Source organism: Pleuronectes platessa, chromosome 21, assembly GCF_947347685.1.
Source record: "Pleuronectes platessa chromosome 21, fPlePla1.1, whole genome shotgun sequence".
Classification (NCBI taxonomy): Eukaryota; Metazoa; Chordata; class Actinopteri; order Pleuronectiformes; family Pleuronectidae; genus Pleuronectes; species Pleuronectes platessa.
Genome location: NC_070646.1, coordinates 11,298,213 through 11,316,751, shown reverse-complemented (window position 1 = coordinate 11,316,751; position 18,539 = coordinate 11,298,213). Strand labels below are relative to the sequence as shown.

The following is an 18,539-nucleotide window of genomic DNA, read 5'->3' as shown; positions in this document are numbered from 1 at the left end:
GGTCAAATTAGCAAAGCAAGACGCCAGAGCCTGGGGGACACACTGGGCAGAGTGTGTATGTGTATGTGTGTGTGTGTGTGTGTGTGTTTGTGTGTGTGTGTGTGTGTGTGTGTGTGTCCTGGCTGGTGTCTGAGACTCCGCGTGTTTGTCCATTGTGTCCCCCCCCCCCAAAACAATAACACACACACCCTTTCTAGAGGGAAATATATGGTCAAGAATAGAAGGTCCGCACTGAGGAAGGGAGCAGGACAGTTAGTGTGTGTGTGTGTGTGTGTGTGTGTGTGTGTGTGTGTGTGTGTGTGTGTGTGTGTGTGTGTGTGTGTGTGTGTGTGTGTGTGTGTGTGTGTGTGTGTTAGGTTAATGAGTGAGTTCACCGTCTCCACATCTGGGTTGCACATCTCCCAGAAGCTTTTTTTGGTTCACTGTGTGTGTGTATGTGTGTGTGTGTGTGTGTGTGTGTGTGTGTGTGCGCATGTGCTTGTGTAGACAAGGAAGAAGTAGGGTAACCGCTCTTTTGTATTTTTCCTTGATCTAATTTTCACGTGCGTTTTAGTCCTGCTGCCTCTAACAAGACAGTATCAACAGTGCAGTGTATGCAATGAAAGGAAACACATAAATACTGGGGGGGGGGGGGGGGGGGGGGGGGGGTGTATGTTATAAACTTTCAGAAGTGGTTAGAAAATGTCAAAAACCACTTTGATTATTGATGTCCGAGGGCCACAGCTGAAGAAAAAAAAAGAGCATTTTCCTCTCACCTTCAGGGGTTTTCTCTGTGCTCTGCCTGCTCCTCTGCTGAATCTCCAGCTCGGCCAGCTCTCCCAGTATCGCCATGCCGTTGTTGGGTGGGGGGCTCGGGGCCCGGCTGACAGGTGTGGGTGGGTACAAGGCATCCCTGGTGGCGCACAGAGCGGCGGCGATCAGCAGCTCCAGGCTCCACATGTAGGCCCCCTGGAGCTGGGTGGCCGTGCTCGCTAAGGGAGGCAGGAAGGGGTCGGAGGCCGGGGAGGGAGCAGGTGAGCTACATGGGACTACCGCCAGGTCCTCGACGGGACTCATCCCTCTCACTTCCTCCTCATCCTCGGCCACCTCTACATTCTCTCCATTTTTGTCCCCGTCCTCCTCTTCCTCCCCCTTCTCCTCCTCTTTGGGCTCTCCAGGCACAGAGACGATACATTCTGTTGTGTCGGGCTCCATTCTCTCTCCCTCCTCCTCCTCCCCCGTGTCCTCTTTTCCATGCTCCCTATCATCCTCCTGCTCTTTGGATAGCTGGGGCTCCTCCAGGCCGGCCTTCTGGCCCGGATAACCCAGGGAGAGATCTACTTTTAGGGCTTTGCCCGTGGCTGTGGCCGGGCTGGCTGGATCTGGGACTGGAGCCGGGGAAGGGCATGGCAGCAATCCAGAAATCGTGCTCCCTGGCTCGGAGACAGAGCATCCTCTCTTCTCCACCCTCCGTTCCCCCTCCTCTTCCTCTGCGACTCCACTCTGAGATTCCACCACTTCACAGTCTCTCGATCCATCCTCCTCTTCCTCCCTGCTCTCCTCTTCTTTTGTGAGAGGCTGGATGTGGCACGGATGTGGGTGGGACTTGGAGTCGGGCTCTGCTGGCTCTGCCTCCACCGTGGCCTGTTCAGCCAATCTGGCTTCGGCAGGTGATGGCCTGGCCTTGTAACCCATGGCGATCGGAGGGTAGGAGTAAACAGGTGGCAAGTCTGGAGGGAAGAGGAGGGAGCAATGGTTTAATTTGTGTTCTGACACAAAACCTGATTTGTCTGCATGAAACAGAAAATCTCCATTGTCTTTAGGTCAGACCTCAAAACTGGAATGATACACTGACACAGAGCACATGTGTATGCATAGTATAAGTAGGTAGTGCATAATATGTATACAGTGGGCATGTGTGTATAGATTTACATGTGTTATTGATGACACCCTGCTGTTTTCTTGTGATTGCAATGTCGGCCCTGTCACCCCTGCATTCTAATTATTGACAACGCATATCCTGCATATCCTTCCACCTGTACTTCTCAAGGACCCCTGAAGGATAAGAAGGCTCTATCTGAGGATATCATTGACCTTCGTCTAACTACACGCATGTCAGCTCAGACACACGTGCGCACTGGCAGGTCAAACATAAACACACTGAGCGCCCGCATGCTTTCCTCTGACCTTAACGGCCGACCCGCCCGCTGTCTGTCTTTAGCTTGAACACAAAACAAAACTGCACACACACACAGACCCACACTCAAGGACGCACAGACCCACACTCAAGGGATAAGCTATGCTTCAAACGAATTCTGCTAAATCAAAAGAATACCACGTTTCAAAGAGTCCTACATTCCAGCAGCCTCCAACCCACTCCCTCTTTCTTGTCTTTCTATCGTTTTTTCCCATCCCTCTATTCCTTTGTCTTTAAATAATTTTGTATGACTGGCACAGCCTATACATGTCTCCTACCTGGCTCTAGGGATTGTGGGTAGTCCTGAGGCGGCTGTCCCTCTCCTCTGTCGCTGCCCCTCTCCAGCCCCTTGGAAAGGTGCGAGGGAGCGGGGCTGAGCGCCGGGGAGCGGGGAGCCGCGGCGGCCGGGCTCGGAGCTGGGGTCAGGGGGTTCGGCGGGTGCGGCCGCCTGGACGGGGAGTGGTAGCAGGGCGAGTGACGGCTGGAGGGACACATCCCCGGAGAAGGCGTGAGTGTCTTGGGTGGAGGAGGAGTGTGAGAGAAGGGCTTGGCTGCATGAGATGAGGTGGCGGAGGAGGATGAGGAGGCATTGCGGGAAGACTGGTGAGGAGAGTCTTCTATCGTAATGGGATGCTCGTCGTGTTTTCTCTGTGAAAAAGGACGAGGAGAGTTAACACCAGAGTGATTTGTGTTTAAATATTTAGTTCTTCTATTGAGAGTTATTTGAACACAGAAAAAAACATGAAAAAAAAGGTAAAAGTGGTTCAAAAGCAACATAACTACACATTGAAACCTTTTCTAACACAGATTTTGAGATTTTTCATATTTCTGCACAATTCTTATTCTCATTTGCCCACAGTTTCACAATAATAAAGCAACAGTATTTCACAAGTTTTAAATTTTAATATTAGTTGTACCTGTCCCATGGTGTGGCGCTGCATGTGCTCCATGACTCGCTGCTGCTGCTGGTGCTGCTGGTGCTGCAGGGCGTACAGCTCCTGCTGCCGTAGGAATGAGGAGCGGGAGTAGACAGGGTGATGCTGCAGGTGAGGAGGGGGGCCGCGGCCGCCGTAGACAGGAGGCCACAGTCCTGACTGCTCCAAAACATCTGGAGGAAGAAAGTTGGAAAGAGAGGAAACGTGATGTCCTTTTAGGAAGAAAGTAATTTTGATTGACAAATCCCATCATTCATCTTTTGAATTAAATAAGCAGTAAAATAATTAGCATAGGAAATGTAAAAAATAGTCATTGAACATTCCGAAGGTGACCATCTTAATATTTGGGATTGGCTCCAGGCACAATAAGCGAATCCTGGACACTGCACCAATCTCCTTTTTTTAACCCTTTTTATTTCTAATAATGGTGTTTGTCTATGCAGGGAAACACAGACTTTCTTCATAACCCCGCCCTAAGTGCTTATGAATTCAGATGCGCACACATGTAAACTCACTCACACTCGGGCAGACACACACACACACACACATCCCTTCTTGGCTGCCTTGTCGCTGGGAACCTTTGTTCTGTGAGATTAGCCTGAGTGGGCTAATGTTTCCCAGGGGAAGGGTTCAGTGGATGCACTTCCCCTCTCTGCAGGAACTCCCACGAAGCGAGGCAAGGGAGGCGGGAGATAATTAAATTTCACAGCCTGTTTGCAAAGCAGCATTCACGCACACACACACACATACACACACACGCGCGCTTTTCTCTTTTTAGCAACGGTTGAGATGTACAACACAACCTTTAACACTGAGCCATGTTTCATGGTGTTCCAGACATGAACACAACTAAGTTAAGATGTCCACACACACACACATGCGCGCGCACACACACACGCACACACACACTTAGACAAAGTCCAGTCCAAACACACCAGTGTGCCACCACAAGAGAGATGGATATCAGTTAAAATGGTTTGCATAACGCTGGGCACATGCAGAGGGGGCAATGGAATAGCTGCTCCCATTAACGAAGCTATAAAACACGGCCCCACTGACAGAGGGACTTAGTTGAGCATTATATTATGATTAGCCAATGATACTAAAACTCTGGGAGAGAAATGGCAGCAGCTCTGATGGTACAAATGGAGAGAAGGAGGGAGGCAGGGGAGGCAGTTAAGTACGGGCAGACAGCGGTGAATACAGGCTCTGCTGGTTGTCAGTGTGAGTTGTTATAAAAAAGACTGCTTAGCGTACCGAGATGATGATGAGGCCCCGGTTCTGTCGGAAGAACCACCAGCGTAGAGTTAGGGTCTTGGGTGAGTGACCCCAAGACGGGCTGCAGAGAGCCGGGGAGACCTGTTGGGAAGCCGGGGCTCATTCCAACATGGCTTAGACCTGGAGAAAAGAAATACACCCAACCAAGTCAAATAGATGCCACATATAAATACTTATTTTACTACTTCAATAGGTACTGTTGTGGATAAGTGGGTAAATCTTGGGATGCATACAGAAAACACGAATAATGTGGAGTTGTGAGAAAATGTGCTATTTACTTCCGCCAAGAGGTTATTACCTTCACCAAGGAGGTTATGTTTTCACTGCCATTTTTCTGTCTGTGAGCAGGATTACGCAAAAAATATTGAAGCGATTTTCTAGACACTTGGTGAGCGGCTGTGAAATAAGGAAAAACCTATTTGCTTTTGAAGCAGATTTTGATTAGGCGGGCAGATCCAGGATTTTCTTTTTCCGCTTTTGTTAACATTGCAAGATAGAGTGTTATTCCAAATATTAAAGGGATAGTGTAGAGATCTTAATGAAAACAAAATGCAGGTTTATGAATGGGACTGATATCTTTAAGTGTGAGCAAATTTGGTGAGGCTTGATTGAATTTATGGGACTGATGGGCCTTGGCGGTGGCATCGGCTCTGAAGAGTGCCATTCTATTGTTTTCACTTCTACGTGGTTTACATATTTCTTTGTGGCTATAACATGATTGTTATTCATTGAAGAAGCAATATACTGTATAGTATTATAAATAATTAAATTAGAAAATGTTACCTAGAAATAAATAAATAAACATTTGTATTCATTGTTATTAACAGTAAACTCATGATTGAACAAAATACAGTTAAAAGAAAACATCCATCAACATGAAGTCAAAGGAACCGTCCAGAGTTATTCTCACGTGATTTTAACAAAATGATAAAAACACTGGTCTTGACTGAAGCCAATGAAAGTGAGGTGATTAAGTCAGGTGATTAAAGATACATATTCTATGTATGAAGCAAATTAGTTTTTACTTGTTGTGAAACACATACATAAGTTAGAATCCTTATGTTGATTTCTACTCACTGTACGAATGCCCCATCCAGAGGGAGGGGCTCCCCGTCCTCTGCATCCAGTGGTGGTGAGCTGGGTGAGCGTGTGCAGCAGGGTCCGGCCCTAACTGGTTGGCTGGAACCAGGAGGTGGGAGGTCAGGTCACCGTGGCAACTACTAGAAGGGTGGATCCTGGCGAACTCCACTCGATCCTTGTTTTCCCTGTCATGGCGGTAGGCAGGGCGAACTTTGTCATTATCTTGATTATCCCTCTTATTGTCATCATCGCCATCATTATGATCATTATCTTCATCATTGTCATCTTCATTACCACTACCACCATTATATTCATTAAATAAATGAAATGTGATAGCACCAGGAACAGCCATCATCTTGGTCCTGGTCTATGAGTTCTCATTATATGTTTTCTTCCCTTAATATGACTACATAACAAGAGCCTGATACTTCAGAGACTCGATTTGTATTAGTCTCCATAATATTAATGCACCACATCTCATCTCGGAAAAGGGAAAGAGAGAGGGCAAGAAAGAGAGTGAGTGGGTAAGGAAATACCACATCAAAGGGTGAGAAGAGTAAATGGAGTGAGGGGACGAGAGAAAAGAGAAGCACAGCCTCAGACGGGGAGAGAATAAAAGAACTGCAGCTTATCAGACGAGAAAGAAAAAAAATGAAGAGATGCATGTGTGTGCTCCTATTGGTGAATGTTCACATGTGTTGATGCATTTAAGAGTACCTGATGATTAGCTCTCTGTCTCTGTCCAGATGATGAAGGCTGATCTGCTCCTCTGTCATCCTCTTCCTCTCCTCTGCCTCCCGGCCAAGAGGATACACAGAGCGAGACACCCCTGAATAACAAGTACAACAGTAATTACACTTACTGTCATTCACCAATTAAAAGTGTCCTTCTATTTCAAACATGGGTACTTCAAGAGCCGATGTGAAGGTTTGGTTGCATCTTCAAAAGTTTGGATGTTATGGCCCTTTAAAATTAAAAAGTCTACCCACAGATAAACATTTGTTGTGAGACATGAACTTTGGAGTTTGCCACCACATATTTGACCAATGCAGCCAGAATTGTCCAGATCAGACGCGTTCACTACAACATGGAAATGTCCGGAACTTTTGGGCAAGTGGTGGAGTAGAGCATGCATGAGGCTGAACATGATATGTCTGTTCTGCTGCAGAAATCAGGTATGTTTGTTTAAAGCAGCAAATGGCCCTTTTCGCCAAACGCTCTGGAAGTCTTTATCAGTTTACATAATTGTCTGTGTCTGCTACATGTATACGTGAATTTCAGGAAAGTTTGTTGTATTCCTTTGACAATCACTGTGCATGCAGAAATCAGCAGCTCTGCCTTCTTATAATGTCTCACTGAATGTGCATTATGGTGAGCTGAGCGACTGAAGCTATCTGCAAGTAAGTGTCAACAACAAATGAAAGATATTAAAAGGCAGTACTACACCATTAGCTAATGGCTTAAGTGTGCAGCTTAGGGGTTTTCCCATAATGCAGTCTAAAGCACAGAAATAGCATTAATTGACTTTCAGTGCAAGGAGCATAAATGATGTCTGACCTTTCATGCTGGGAAGCACCCTGCCTTGTCTGCTGTGTCCAGGGGTGTTGTCTGGGGAACGATGGGGTGGTCGGGCTACCGCAACAGCAATACCCACCGGAGGCTGCCGCACCTCCCCCTCTCCTGCGTCCCCTGACTCTTTCCCACCTCTGTCACCTTTCTCTCCCTCGTTAGTGGGGCCCCGGCGAGGAGGGAGCGACTGTTTGAGCGGGTCTTGCAGAGGTTCTCGCTTAGCTCCTCCTCTGTCCCCCTTCTCTGATCTCTCTCCCTGCTTGAGGCAGCCCAGGCCTCCGAAGGGGCTCCGCTGTGGCAGAAGCAATGGCTGCTGGGAGCTGTAGTTCATTAGGTTCTTCATGGCACTGCCCTCATCCTCAGTGGTGTGTGACGTGGAACGGGATAGAGGTGGAGGGGGTTGAGAATGGGGCTGGTCATTAATTGAAGCTCGGTTGTTGAGCCCTCTTACTTCACCATTACCAACTGATGCATGATGGGAGCCTTTCCTCTGGTCCTCCTGGTTGCCCTCTCGAGCCCCCCAGGAAGGTGCCGTCTGACCTCCGTCTCTTGCCCTTTCATCTGTACTTGCTCCATGGCTGCTATGCTGCTGATGCCTTATCCTTGCAACCTTTTGTCCCTCCCTCTGAGCCCCTGATCCCACCTTCCCATCTGGATGAGGACTCGAGCGGGAACAGTCCCTAAAGGGAGGAGTGCTTGTATCAGAGCCATTCTTGGAAGTGCCCTGTCCAGCGGCAGGGTGTGACCCCTGGCCATCTAGTGGGTGTGAGGGTCGGTAAACATCATCCACAACCTCTATATCTCTAATGGATGAAGATCTTTCCAGGCTGCAGGACCGTAGCTCGGGCTGAGAGTTCATGTTGGAGTTGGGTTTGTGGAAGTTCTGTGTCTGGTGGTTCCAGTCAGGAGGTTTGTCTGCTTTTCCGTATCCCAGCTGCTGCTGGTGTGGCTGGGATCTGTCCTTCTTCTGGCAACTGCTTAGTCGGTTGAGGTGATGAGAGGGACTTTCATAAGATCCTTCTCCACTCTTATCATCTCCCCTTCTCCCGCCTCCTCCTGAACCACGACATTCTGGGGCTGCCAGGTCTCCCAGGGGCCCAACTGTCGGCAAATATGTTGGGCCAATGACTTTCGCCTCCCTGCCAGACCCTCCAGGGGCGGAAGTGGTATCTTTTGAGGGCGTCAGTGTAAGAGGGGAACAGTAAAACTCAGGATGAGGGTGGTTATGTGCGTGGTGTATCCACCCTCCTGTGACTGTGGCACCCATGTGTAAGGCATGAGGAGGAGGTGGCGGAGGGGGAGGAGGAGGCATTGAGTAGGAGGCCACAGAGTGGGGAGTAGGAGCTGACAAGATGGCTGTTGCTGCAGCCGACCCTCGTCTCATACATTCAGACGAGGAAGTGGAGGATTCACTGATCCTCATCTCCCCGTTTATGGCTCCATCCTTGGAGCACCGTCTGCCACCTCCAGATGGAGACCTGCCCAGCCCACCACCACTACAACTGCTCATCGTTCCCCCTTTTCCTCCGGAGCCACTTTCTGACCCTGAACCACTGGACAGTTTACAAGCAGTCATACTTTTTGTCCCCTGGCTTCCCGAGTCACTGTCTCTGTACTCCTTGTGTCGCTCCAGAGAGTGTCTGTGCTCCTCCTCCCTGCTCTGGGGTGTGAGGTGAGGAAGAAGGGCATGGTGAGGATGGGGGTAAGCTTGGTGGTGGTAGCTCGATGGAGTGGTGGCAGAGTGTGTCTGATGAAGGTGGTGATGATGGAGCTGATGCTGTTTGTCTTTGCTCTCCTGGTGTCGCTCCTTGCTGCTTGATCGCTCCTTGTCCTTCGACACAGATGACAACCCTTTCTCGCCCACATCCTTGGTGCTCTTCCCCCCTCCTCCCCCATTGTCCATCTCTCGGCTGCAAGAGCCAAGAGGGTGGCCTGGGGCAGTCCTGGACAAAGGGGGAAGGCTGTGATTGGTGGAGAGCAAAGGGGGCTGGGGAGGAAGGCCTCTCAGGTAGAAGTGATCTGGGAGATGAAAAGAAGACGTCAAACGAATCGCTAAAGGTACTATATGATCTCGAGCAATTTGAACATTAGCTGCTTTTCATGAAGTTTCAAATAAATAACTTTATATCTTATATCTGGGGGGAAATAAATGACGATGAAAAGAAAACGTCAGCTTGAAGACAAGGCTAGTTTTTACTCCTGTGGTGAGTGCTCATTAGGCATTTTAAGAGAGTATATATATTAAGCTATGTTTCCAGTGTGTGACATAGGTACACACACGGACACCTACCTTTTGGAGTTTCATAGAAGCGGTGCTGTCCATAGAGACCGTTGCTATGGTGATCCAGGGAACTCATGGGGAGAAAAGGAGAGCCAAGACTTCCTGAATAGCTGGGGTACCCTGTCAGAGCGAGGAAGAGCAAGAAAGAATTGATGATTCGCTGCAGTGTTGATAATTCAGCAGCCCCTCTAAACAAACAGTTTATCTGTACAATCTATCATGGAATAGGGCCATTTTGGAAAACACAGAAAAAAAATATGGCCAGTTAGTGCTACTTTCACCATAAACGCACTTTTTGCACAAACACGCTGCAGGAGTTGACATTATTTACAGTGGACAAAGTGGTGACAAAAACCACAGCCGACAGCTACTGCCAAGTGTTTGCAGTATTTAACTGGATGGAATTTGCTCTTCTAAAAAACACATTTTTTCCCAAACCCAAGACAAATAGTATGAAGAATCACCACCACCCCCGAAACTCAAAACACACACACACACAGTTCTCCCAGGAGGTCACTGGGAGGTAAACGGTCGTTCCACTCTGTTCCTCGTCTTCAAGGACGTTGAACTGTATCGTGGGATCGAGAAATGGAGGAGGTCCTGGTGGTTGTGTTGATAGGGGCCGGAAGGCTGTATGGATGGGTGAGGGTCAGCGTGGGTGTGTGTATGTGTGCAGGGGACGTCGTGGTGGTTTGATAGAGGGGGCATTGGATGAGTGGTGGTGGGGGGGCTGCAAAATCACCAGTCACCATGCACATACACACAAGCTCAATATACAAATACATTATGGGGCCAAAAGGCTAGGATTGTGTATATCTGTGTGTGTGTGTCAGTGTGTGTGTGTGTGTGTGTGTGTGTGTGTGTGTGTGTGTGTGTGTGTGTACGTGTGTTCTCCAGCAGCTGGTTTCATGCCCCACAGAGTGTCCTTGCCGGCCCGTTAATTGGCAGCCGTTAAAAGTTTAACGGTGGTGGCCAAAGTAAACAGCACTCCATAAAAACTCATCCTACGCATTCCACAGTCACACTGCAAAACCACCAACACCCCCTCACTGCTCCCAGCATGTGTGTGTGGCACTCTGTGTCTGCGTGTTCAGGCCGTAATGTAAATGCATGGATGTGTGTTGGTGTGTATGTATCTGTGTGTGTGCGTGTGTGTGTGTGTGTGTGTGTGTGTGTGTGTTTGTGTGTGTGTGATTACTCTGACTGGTTAACAACCAGTGAATCTAAATGGCGACAATTAGCCAAAAGGCTCTATCAGCCATCTAAAGCCAATCCCGTGGGTAATGATGAGTGATAAAACTCAGGAGGGAGGGTGGGGAGGGGAGATGAGAAAGAAGAAGAGGCGAACAAAGATAACAGAGAGGGACACGATGACAAAAGAGAGGAAAGGAAGTAAGGGATGAAGGGATGGAGGAGGCTAGTGATTGAATACTCAGTAGAGGGAGTAAAAGTAAAGGAGACGACAGGGCTGTCGATATGAAAAGCCTCCAATCTGGTGCTGCTGTGAGGCGTATGGAGGTGTGTGTGTGTGTGTGTGTGTGTGTGTGTGTGCGTGTGTATGTGTGTGAATGGAAGATGAAGGAGGAAGTGAAAGGGAAGTGAAGAGCTTTGAGATGGCTGAGATGAGAGAACAGAGGAAAGGGGAGGTGAGGAGAAGAGCGAGAGCACACGAGACAGTAGAGGAAAACAAGGACAGGTGTGGAAGACGGAGAGCGGGTGACGGGATAGCTGTGTGTGCGTGTAGATGTGTATGTTTGTGTGTGTGTTTGTGTGTGTGTGTGTGTATGTGCGCGTGTGAGAAGGAGAGTAGGAGAAAGAAATAGAATACTATTTGTGTGCGAGACAGAATATGTGCTGCTTTTCAAACAAGTGTGCTTTTCCTCTTGAATATGTCTCGTCTGTGACTGTGTGTGTGTGTCCGCTGAGTGAGTGTGTGACTTGTGTGTGTGTGTGTGTGTGTGTGTGTGTGTGTGTGTATTAGCCAGGTTTCTTCTCTCCGTGCTGGCTAGGCTCCACTCTCTGGACGGTGGCCAGCTGGCAGACCGCCTACAGGAGCTCCCTGGCTTTAATTCGTAAAAACAATCATTTGTAGTGTGTGTGTGCACGCGTACGTGCGTCTGAGTGTGTGCACGCACGTGTATTTGTGTGTTCAGACATCAAAGCTGAGGCACACAGACACAAAATCTGTCTGATAGGCACACGCATTCTCCCTCTCGACACACACGCACACACACACGCATTCTCCCTCTCCACAGACACACACACACACACCAACACACACATTCTTGCTCTCTTTTCGCCACTGCTGCTGCTGCTCTCTCTCTCGTTGGAGTCCTGCCTCAGACTCCTATGAATCTGATTTAAGACAGTCACTCCGGGCGACATTAGTGCTCATTTTCAGGGCTTAACTGTTGCTATTTATCGCTCCATGAGCTGCAAATGAGGCAGTTGCACAAGCAAAAAACTCTGGTATGCTTTAAAGCTGCGTCAGGAGAGGTTTCTCTGTAAGAACACGGCACTTATGAGTTCGTCCTATGGGCCTTAATCTGAGATGTGGGCGGCAGTTGGGAGGGGTCCTGTCTCCGTGGAGGAGAGGCAGCGCGTTTGACTTATTGGCCCAAATTAAATGTGTACACCTCTTCAGCAACAAATTTTAAAACATATTTAAAAGTTCAAACAACATTTTTCAACCAACGCAGTTGGATTTTCTTTGATTTTGCATCATGTGACTGGTGGAAAAGTGAAAAATGTACGGACTCGACAGGTTGAAGAATTGATTTGTGCTGTAGGGTAAGTCAGAAGCCTTTTTTCCCCCAGCCGCCTAATGGCAGAGAGAGCACAGATCCAATTAATGCCACTAATGATGGATTAATTTAAGTGTCAACGTCAGTCATTCCTGTGACTCATCACACAAAACACCAGGATGCTGACAGTGTCTCACCTGAAAGGAATGCAGTCATTACTGTTGTTATTGATCAAACCAGGGCTTGTCCTGCCATGACTTGTCCAAATGTGGTGAGTAGGGACTGTTGGAACTATGGTCACACAGCTGGTTGTGTTTAAATAAATACAAAAATATAGCTGTACTGAAAGTTGACTGCATGGTAACTCCTCGGCAACAACGTCTGGGGGATTCAAATGCTTTTTCCGGGGTGACACACTTTGTTCACTCGTCCACATTTCATGAAAAACTGGTGGGACGTGAAATTCTGATTCTGACCGTTATCATCGGCTTGTTGCGAAATACAGCCTGTGGCGGAAGCCTGTGTTTCTGTCGAAGTCTTTTTTTTTGTGGGAGTTATCTGTCTAGATCCATCTCGCTGTCAAAAGTGAAATCCTCTTACACCCACACACACACGGAAAGACATGCACATGCATACCTGAGAGGGCCAGATAAGTGAGTCAAGCTCAGACCACAAACGGTTAACACTCGAAAGAGGACATGATGCATGTGGATGCGCACATTTGTGTGTGTGTCTGTGTCTGTGTGTGTCTGATCAGGAAGGGGGCCGTTGGAGGTCGGTTAGCCCAGAAGGGGCCCTGAGGGTGGGGCTGCGGTCAGAGGGGGAGGGGGGCGGTGAAGAGGGAAGGCATGGTTGAAAGTGGGGTAAGTTTCAGTGTGTGTGTGTGTGTGTGTGTGTGTGTGTGTCTGGGGGGGGGGGGGGCTGGGGTTCGAAACTCGTGAAACTTAAAACTCACCCCAAAAAGAGAGAGATAGAGAGAGCGAGAGAGAGCGAGAGAGAGAGAGAGAGAGAGGGGGGGGGGGGGGGGTGAGAGATGATTGACTGAAAAGAGCGGAGAGAATATACGAGCCTGAAGTGTATTGGAAATGACTTGCAATAATGACGCTGTTTTTCAAATGTATCAGTGTGTGTGTGTGTGTGTCTCTCTCTCTCTCTCTCTTTTCACCAGTTTTAATAGTGTCATGCTTGATCTCACAACTAAAAAACAGCCACAGACACAAAGCCACAAACGGCTGCTATTGTTGACACAGACAGAATTGTGTGTGTGTGTGTGTGTGTGTGTGTGTGTGTGTGTTTCTATAAGTAGCACCATCTGAGGCATCACTGCGGTGTGTGTTTGGCCTCAGCTCAGTGTTGGTTAAACCACTTAATGGCTCCATCTCAATCTAATCCCAAACCAAGACCCTGGATTAACCGGAGACCCGCACACACTGGGCTGCCTCCTCTTTCTGTGTGTGCGTGTGTGTGTGTGTGTGTGTGTGTGCATGCTTCTTACCTTCATGCGAATGGGGGAACCATATAGGGGAAGCGCTTGAATGGGGTCCAGCCCTGTAGGAGGGGGAGGAGGGGGAGGCCGCAGGTCCTGACGGGTGAGGAGGGTGGGAAGGCGGTGACCCCAGACTGCTGGCCAGGAAGGAACCCATGAAGGAAGCACCTGAGAGGGAGAGAGAGAGAGAGGCTGGAGGTTAGAGAGGTGCTCGCTCATTACATGTGGCTCTGGGAGAGCAAGAGGTGGGGATGACACCGCCGAGGTGCAAATGAGCGGGCGACACCACAGAAGAAGAACTGAGAGGCTCTAGAGTCTGACAGTTAAACTGAGAAAAAGCACACGTGCAGCCAAACTGCCTGAGCAGCAAAAGTGTAAACGACGACTGTCCCCTTTATATGGAAATCTGTCTTTCACACATTTGATAAGGCTCCATGCACATATCATTTTTAAAAGACTCTTGTCCTCGGTAATATTCATCTTCAAACTACGATACACATCAGTGGTGAAACACATTTTCCCAGAGAGAGTCAAAATATTGTTTTAATATCACTTAAATATAACATTTTCAGAACCCAGCAGGAGTCTGAGGCTGTGACAAAAGTGAGACACGGCAGATCTGGGTGGTGTTAATATTACAGAGTTGTGCTGTGAAAAATGAAATTTCCGGACCTGCCCCAAAGAAATTGATCCTTCCAAGCTGCATTCACACTGCAGTTAAAATGATGATCAGGAAAAGGCCTCGAAATCTGATCTGAACATATCCTGATGCCTGAGACGGTTGGCTGGCTGCTTTTTGAACGCTTACTGCTGTTCGGCAGCATTAGCTTTATATGTTAACCGTGATGGCAAAGTGTCGAAAGGCGAAGGGTGGCGCCTGGGTAGAGGATGCTGGAGACAGTCAGGTGTTTTTGTTCACAGCACATTGACGCCTGTGTCGGCCCTTATCACCAAAAGCTCTCAAATCTTGTTGTCTTTCCAATTTCACATCTTCGTGGTTGTGATCTGTACGTTTTCTACTCTTTTTCATCCTGAGGTATTTTTATTCTTGTCTTCTTTCTCTCAGTTTTGTGTCATGTGTGTTAGAAACACCCCCAACACACCATCTCTTCTGTATTCTCACATGGGCTCAGTTGGAAATTTTACTAGGGGGCTGGAAGGGAAGGTTCTGGAAAACGTCGGGAGCAACTAACTCAAACATTTGCGTTCTCACATACAGCCACTCTGGATAATTCGAGGAAAGTGTCAAGAGTTCGGTGCAAGAGAACAAGACACTTTAAAACAGAAGATTAGAATATATGAAGTCTGGGGTTGCTCCATTTATCCTTATGTTTGAATCATTTGTTGGTAACTGGTGAAGATTTGACCAGTCGCATTTAAAATAGCTCTGCTTGGAGTAAAAACCCAGTTCCACTGGTTCAATTTCACCCTGCAACAGTTTCAGCGCACAGAGCGAACGGGCTCACTTCAGTTTGGCTCCGTTAAAATGTAACTCCGCTTATCAGCATGCTCTCATTTAGTGGAACAACCCGAACATGTTGTAGGGGAAGGAGGAAACATATCCACAGGGAATCAGGTAATTAGTCACTGGATGGAGAGAGAGCGCGAGAGAGAGCGAGAAAGAGAGAGAGAGACAGAGAGAGAGAGAGACAGAGAGAGAGGGAGGGAGGGAGATGCTGGTGGGTTAGGTCGTTACCCATAAATTCTGCCTCACATCAGAGACAATTACTACAACCACAACAGTCTGCATGAGTCACACACACACACACGCACACACACACAAACACACACTCATAGAGTACCCTTCTCACCTCGACCACGACCTGACGCCCTTACAACCACAAGTGCCTTCAACTGCCAGTCTCTCTCTCTCTCTCTCTCTCTCTCTCTCTCTCTCTCTCTCTCTCTCTCTCTCTCTCTCTCTCTCTCTCTCTCTCTCTCTCTCTCTCTCTCTCTCTCTCTCTCTCTCTCAAACGTATCTTTAGGTCTTGACATTTTCACTTTCTGTCATCATAACAAACATGTAGGAAGAGGGGGGAGGGGTCGCCAAACTTTCCTTTCTAGACATTTATTTTCTCTCTCTCTCTGTCGCTCGCTCTCTCTCAGACAGGATATTTTCACAGCGTAGCTATTTTTTCTTTTTAGGTACTTTTTTCTTCTTCTCCAAATCCACTCTTGTACAACTGCAGATCAGTGGCTTTTCGGCCAGTCATAATAAAACACAGCTCGTATAAGACTCAGGCTGGTTTCACAAGGCCCCCTGGCAGCACAGACACACACACACAGGCACGTTCAATTCTAATAGTCCGATACACACACATTCAACTCATCTCCGAAACCAGACAATACAAAGAAACGCCAGGTTTCAGCTGAGCAGCCATGCGCTTCAGAAGTTACGAGAGGCATCATGAAGTGTCTCCCGGGGCCATAAAAGTTCACTTGAATTAAATTGAAGACATTTTAAGAAATTAGCAGCATTGATTTCAAACAGCAGGGATATCGATCATCAAGTTTTAATGCTCTGCGCTCCTTGTTTACTTTTTCTTTCATCTCTCCACCCATCCCCCCCATCTCCCCATCTTTTTCCCATTTACCCCGTTCCCTCTTTCCTGTCAACTCCCTTCTCTCGCCGCTCTCTGTCTGTTTTCTGTTGGCGAGTTGAGGAGAAAATCATATTTGCCCGCTCCCTCTGGCCTGCTGATATGGAAAATCATCTCGGAGGCCAGCCACTAACATAAACCTTATTTCTGTGCCTGTGCCTCCTCTCTCCCCCCCCCCTCCCCCCTCCTCCCTTTTCTTTCTCTTCCTGCCCTCGGTTTCCACCTTTGTTTTTATCCCAATCTGCACATTCCCCTTCCATCTGTCACCGCCGCATCCTCCCATCGTTTCCCATAGCTCAGGAACACCACCCGGTGAGTGCGAGGACGCCAAATTAACCACAACTGATGAGATGCGTCAGAAAAAGAGGGAACGAGACAGAACAGAACCATAACAAACTCTAGTGGGTTCGATTGAACCAGCACAGATACTCATCTACATCAAAACTTCAGCTCTGACCCAAGTCACCTCAGGATCACACATATCTGCACGCTATTGACTATAAATACAAGCTGCTGACTGAGAAAACGGCTCCATTCAGTCTCTGTAGTGGTAATTAAAGAAGAAACCGTGTTTGAATGCCTCCCATTTTCCCCAGTTGGCATCGCGAACTGGAAAAGTGTGTCAATGTGCAGGCATTGAATCCTCCAATGTTGACTATCCAAGGTAATAAACATCAGAATTACGACTCTCTACTCATACTAATTCAGTCTGCTGTACTCACAGTGAGCAAAACCTGCTTTAGTTTATTGATGATGGACAGTAATGTGATTTGCTGAGGGAAAATCCACTCAAACTTACTTATTGTAACACTGTTTCATATTTTATTTAAAGCGTTGGATGTGCTCCTCGCCTTTCTGGGCAGGGTTTTGCTGCTCGGAATATTTTCGGGTATATGGGGCCAAACATAAATTTTGAGATGTTGCCGTTTCCTGTGCAGCCGCAATGGAGTTCGATAGCAGCTAATCTGAAGTTTCAGCAATATAAACATCGGGGTTTGGTGTCAGCGGCTTCAGAATTTAACAGCCAGATCGTCACAGAAGCCACTTTAACAGTCACACGGGGAGAAATCTATCTACAAAAGCAAATTTCTGCACAGAAGTAACTTTTTTTTTAATCCGGGAAGACTGCCACACTGTGTTGCTGCTGCGAGAGGTTGACATGAATAAAACCAATGTTAGTGCGGAAAAACTGCTTTACGGAGGAATTTCTATATTTAAACCCAATGGATAATAGATGAAAAAAGGCACAAAGATTGAAATTGTGCAAGTAATTCTGCTTTTTCTTTTTTTTTTATGAGCGCACTCTATTTTTCACACATTTAAGGCACACTAAAGGCATTTGCAGATGTAAATTCTAGAAAATTGGGTATGGAAATGTTTGCCTTTCACAAATGAAGAACGAAGTATGTAGTGCATGAGCTGGTGTGAGTGTGAAGGACCCTGCCCCTGAAACTCAGTGGCCACACAGCAGATTAAAGGCCACACCATGGTTTACTCTCTATTCTGAGGAGAGGCAGAGGGAGGAAGAGGAAGGAGGACGAAGAGGGAGAAAGAGGAAGAGGAAGGAGCAAACAGAGGAGGAGAAAACAGGTGGAATTGGTGTGACGCAGGGAATGTCCCAAGGAGAAGGAAGCAAACCCAGATAAAGTAACAGAGCGACATTCTGAATGGACTGCGGCGAATCAATACACACGTGCAACCACACGCACGCACACGCACACACCTGGAAGGGTGACAAGTTAAATCGATCTCCGTCCGATTGAAGATCAATATCCTCCCGTGTTGTATCGTCACATTTGCCAATTAACAGAAGCCTCTGTCCACACACTGATATACTGAACTCTCTCTCTCTCTTTTTCTCACACACACACACACTCTTCCATTCTGCCATTGGTAGTGACAACTGGGAGCGCTTGAGAGTCTGACAATACAGTCTCACTGTGTGTTTGTGTGTGTGTGTGTGTGTGTGTATGTGTGTGTGTGTGTGTGTGTGTGTGTGTGTGTGTGTGTGTGTGTATGTGTGTGTGTGTGTGTGTGTGTGTGTGTCTGTGTGTGTATGTGTGTGTGTGTCAGAGGTTCTGACTCTCGTTAGCTTGGCTGTTACGCTTATTGCCGTACACTTGGCAACCTCTCGTCAGTCCGACCCTTTCATATGCCTCCAACCACCAAGGGCCCTGGCATCGAGCCTTCAATCTGTGTGTGTGTGTGGGTGTGATTGTGTGAGTGTGTGTGTGTCTGTGTGTGTGTGTGTTTTGGGTGTGTATTTAGGGGCAGGAGTAAAGCCAGACCTTTCTGATCTGTTTTGACACCACAGAATTGCACAAGTGACAGGGCTACTCAAACAAGGCAGTCGTGGAAGGCGCACACACACATACACACACGCACATGCA

The 18,539-nt window shown here is 47.8% G+C and overlaps 1 protein-coding gene across 1 annotated transcript in view; it reads right to left on the bottom strand.

Moving 5' to 3' along the window:
• Positions 1-18,539, bottom strand: part of bahcc1b (BAH domain and coiled-coil containing 1b) — a 62,590-nt gene that overhangs the window by 18,444 nt on the left and 25,607 nt on the right. The window contains exons 3-11 of the mRNA XM_053413558.1: positions 13,559-13,717; positions 9,329-9,439; positions 7,027-9,057; positions 6,187-6,298; positions 5,467-5,654; positions 4,369-4,509; positions 3,094-3,284; positions 2,455-2,824; positions 756-1,709 (exon numbers count right to left, since the gene is read on the bottom strand). Coding sequence (XP_053269533.1) covers positions 756-1,709; positions 2,455-2,824; positions 3,094-3,284; positions 4,369-4,509; positions 5,467-5,654; positions 6,187-6,298; positions 7,027-9,057; positions 9,329-9,439; positions 13,559-13,717 — 4,257 coding nt within the window. The remainder of the gene's footprint in view (positions 1-755; positions 1,710-2,454; positions 2,825-3,093; positions 3,285-4,368; positions 4,510-5,466; positions 5,655-6,186; positions 6,299-7,026; positions 9,058-9,328; positions 9,440-13,558; positions 13,718-18,539) is intronic.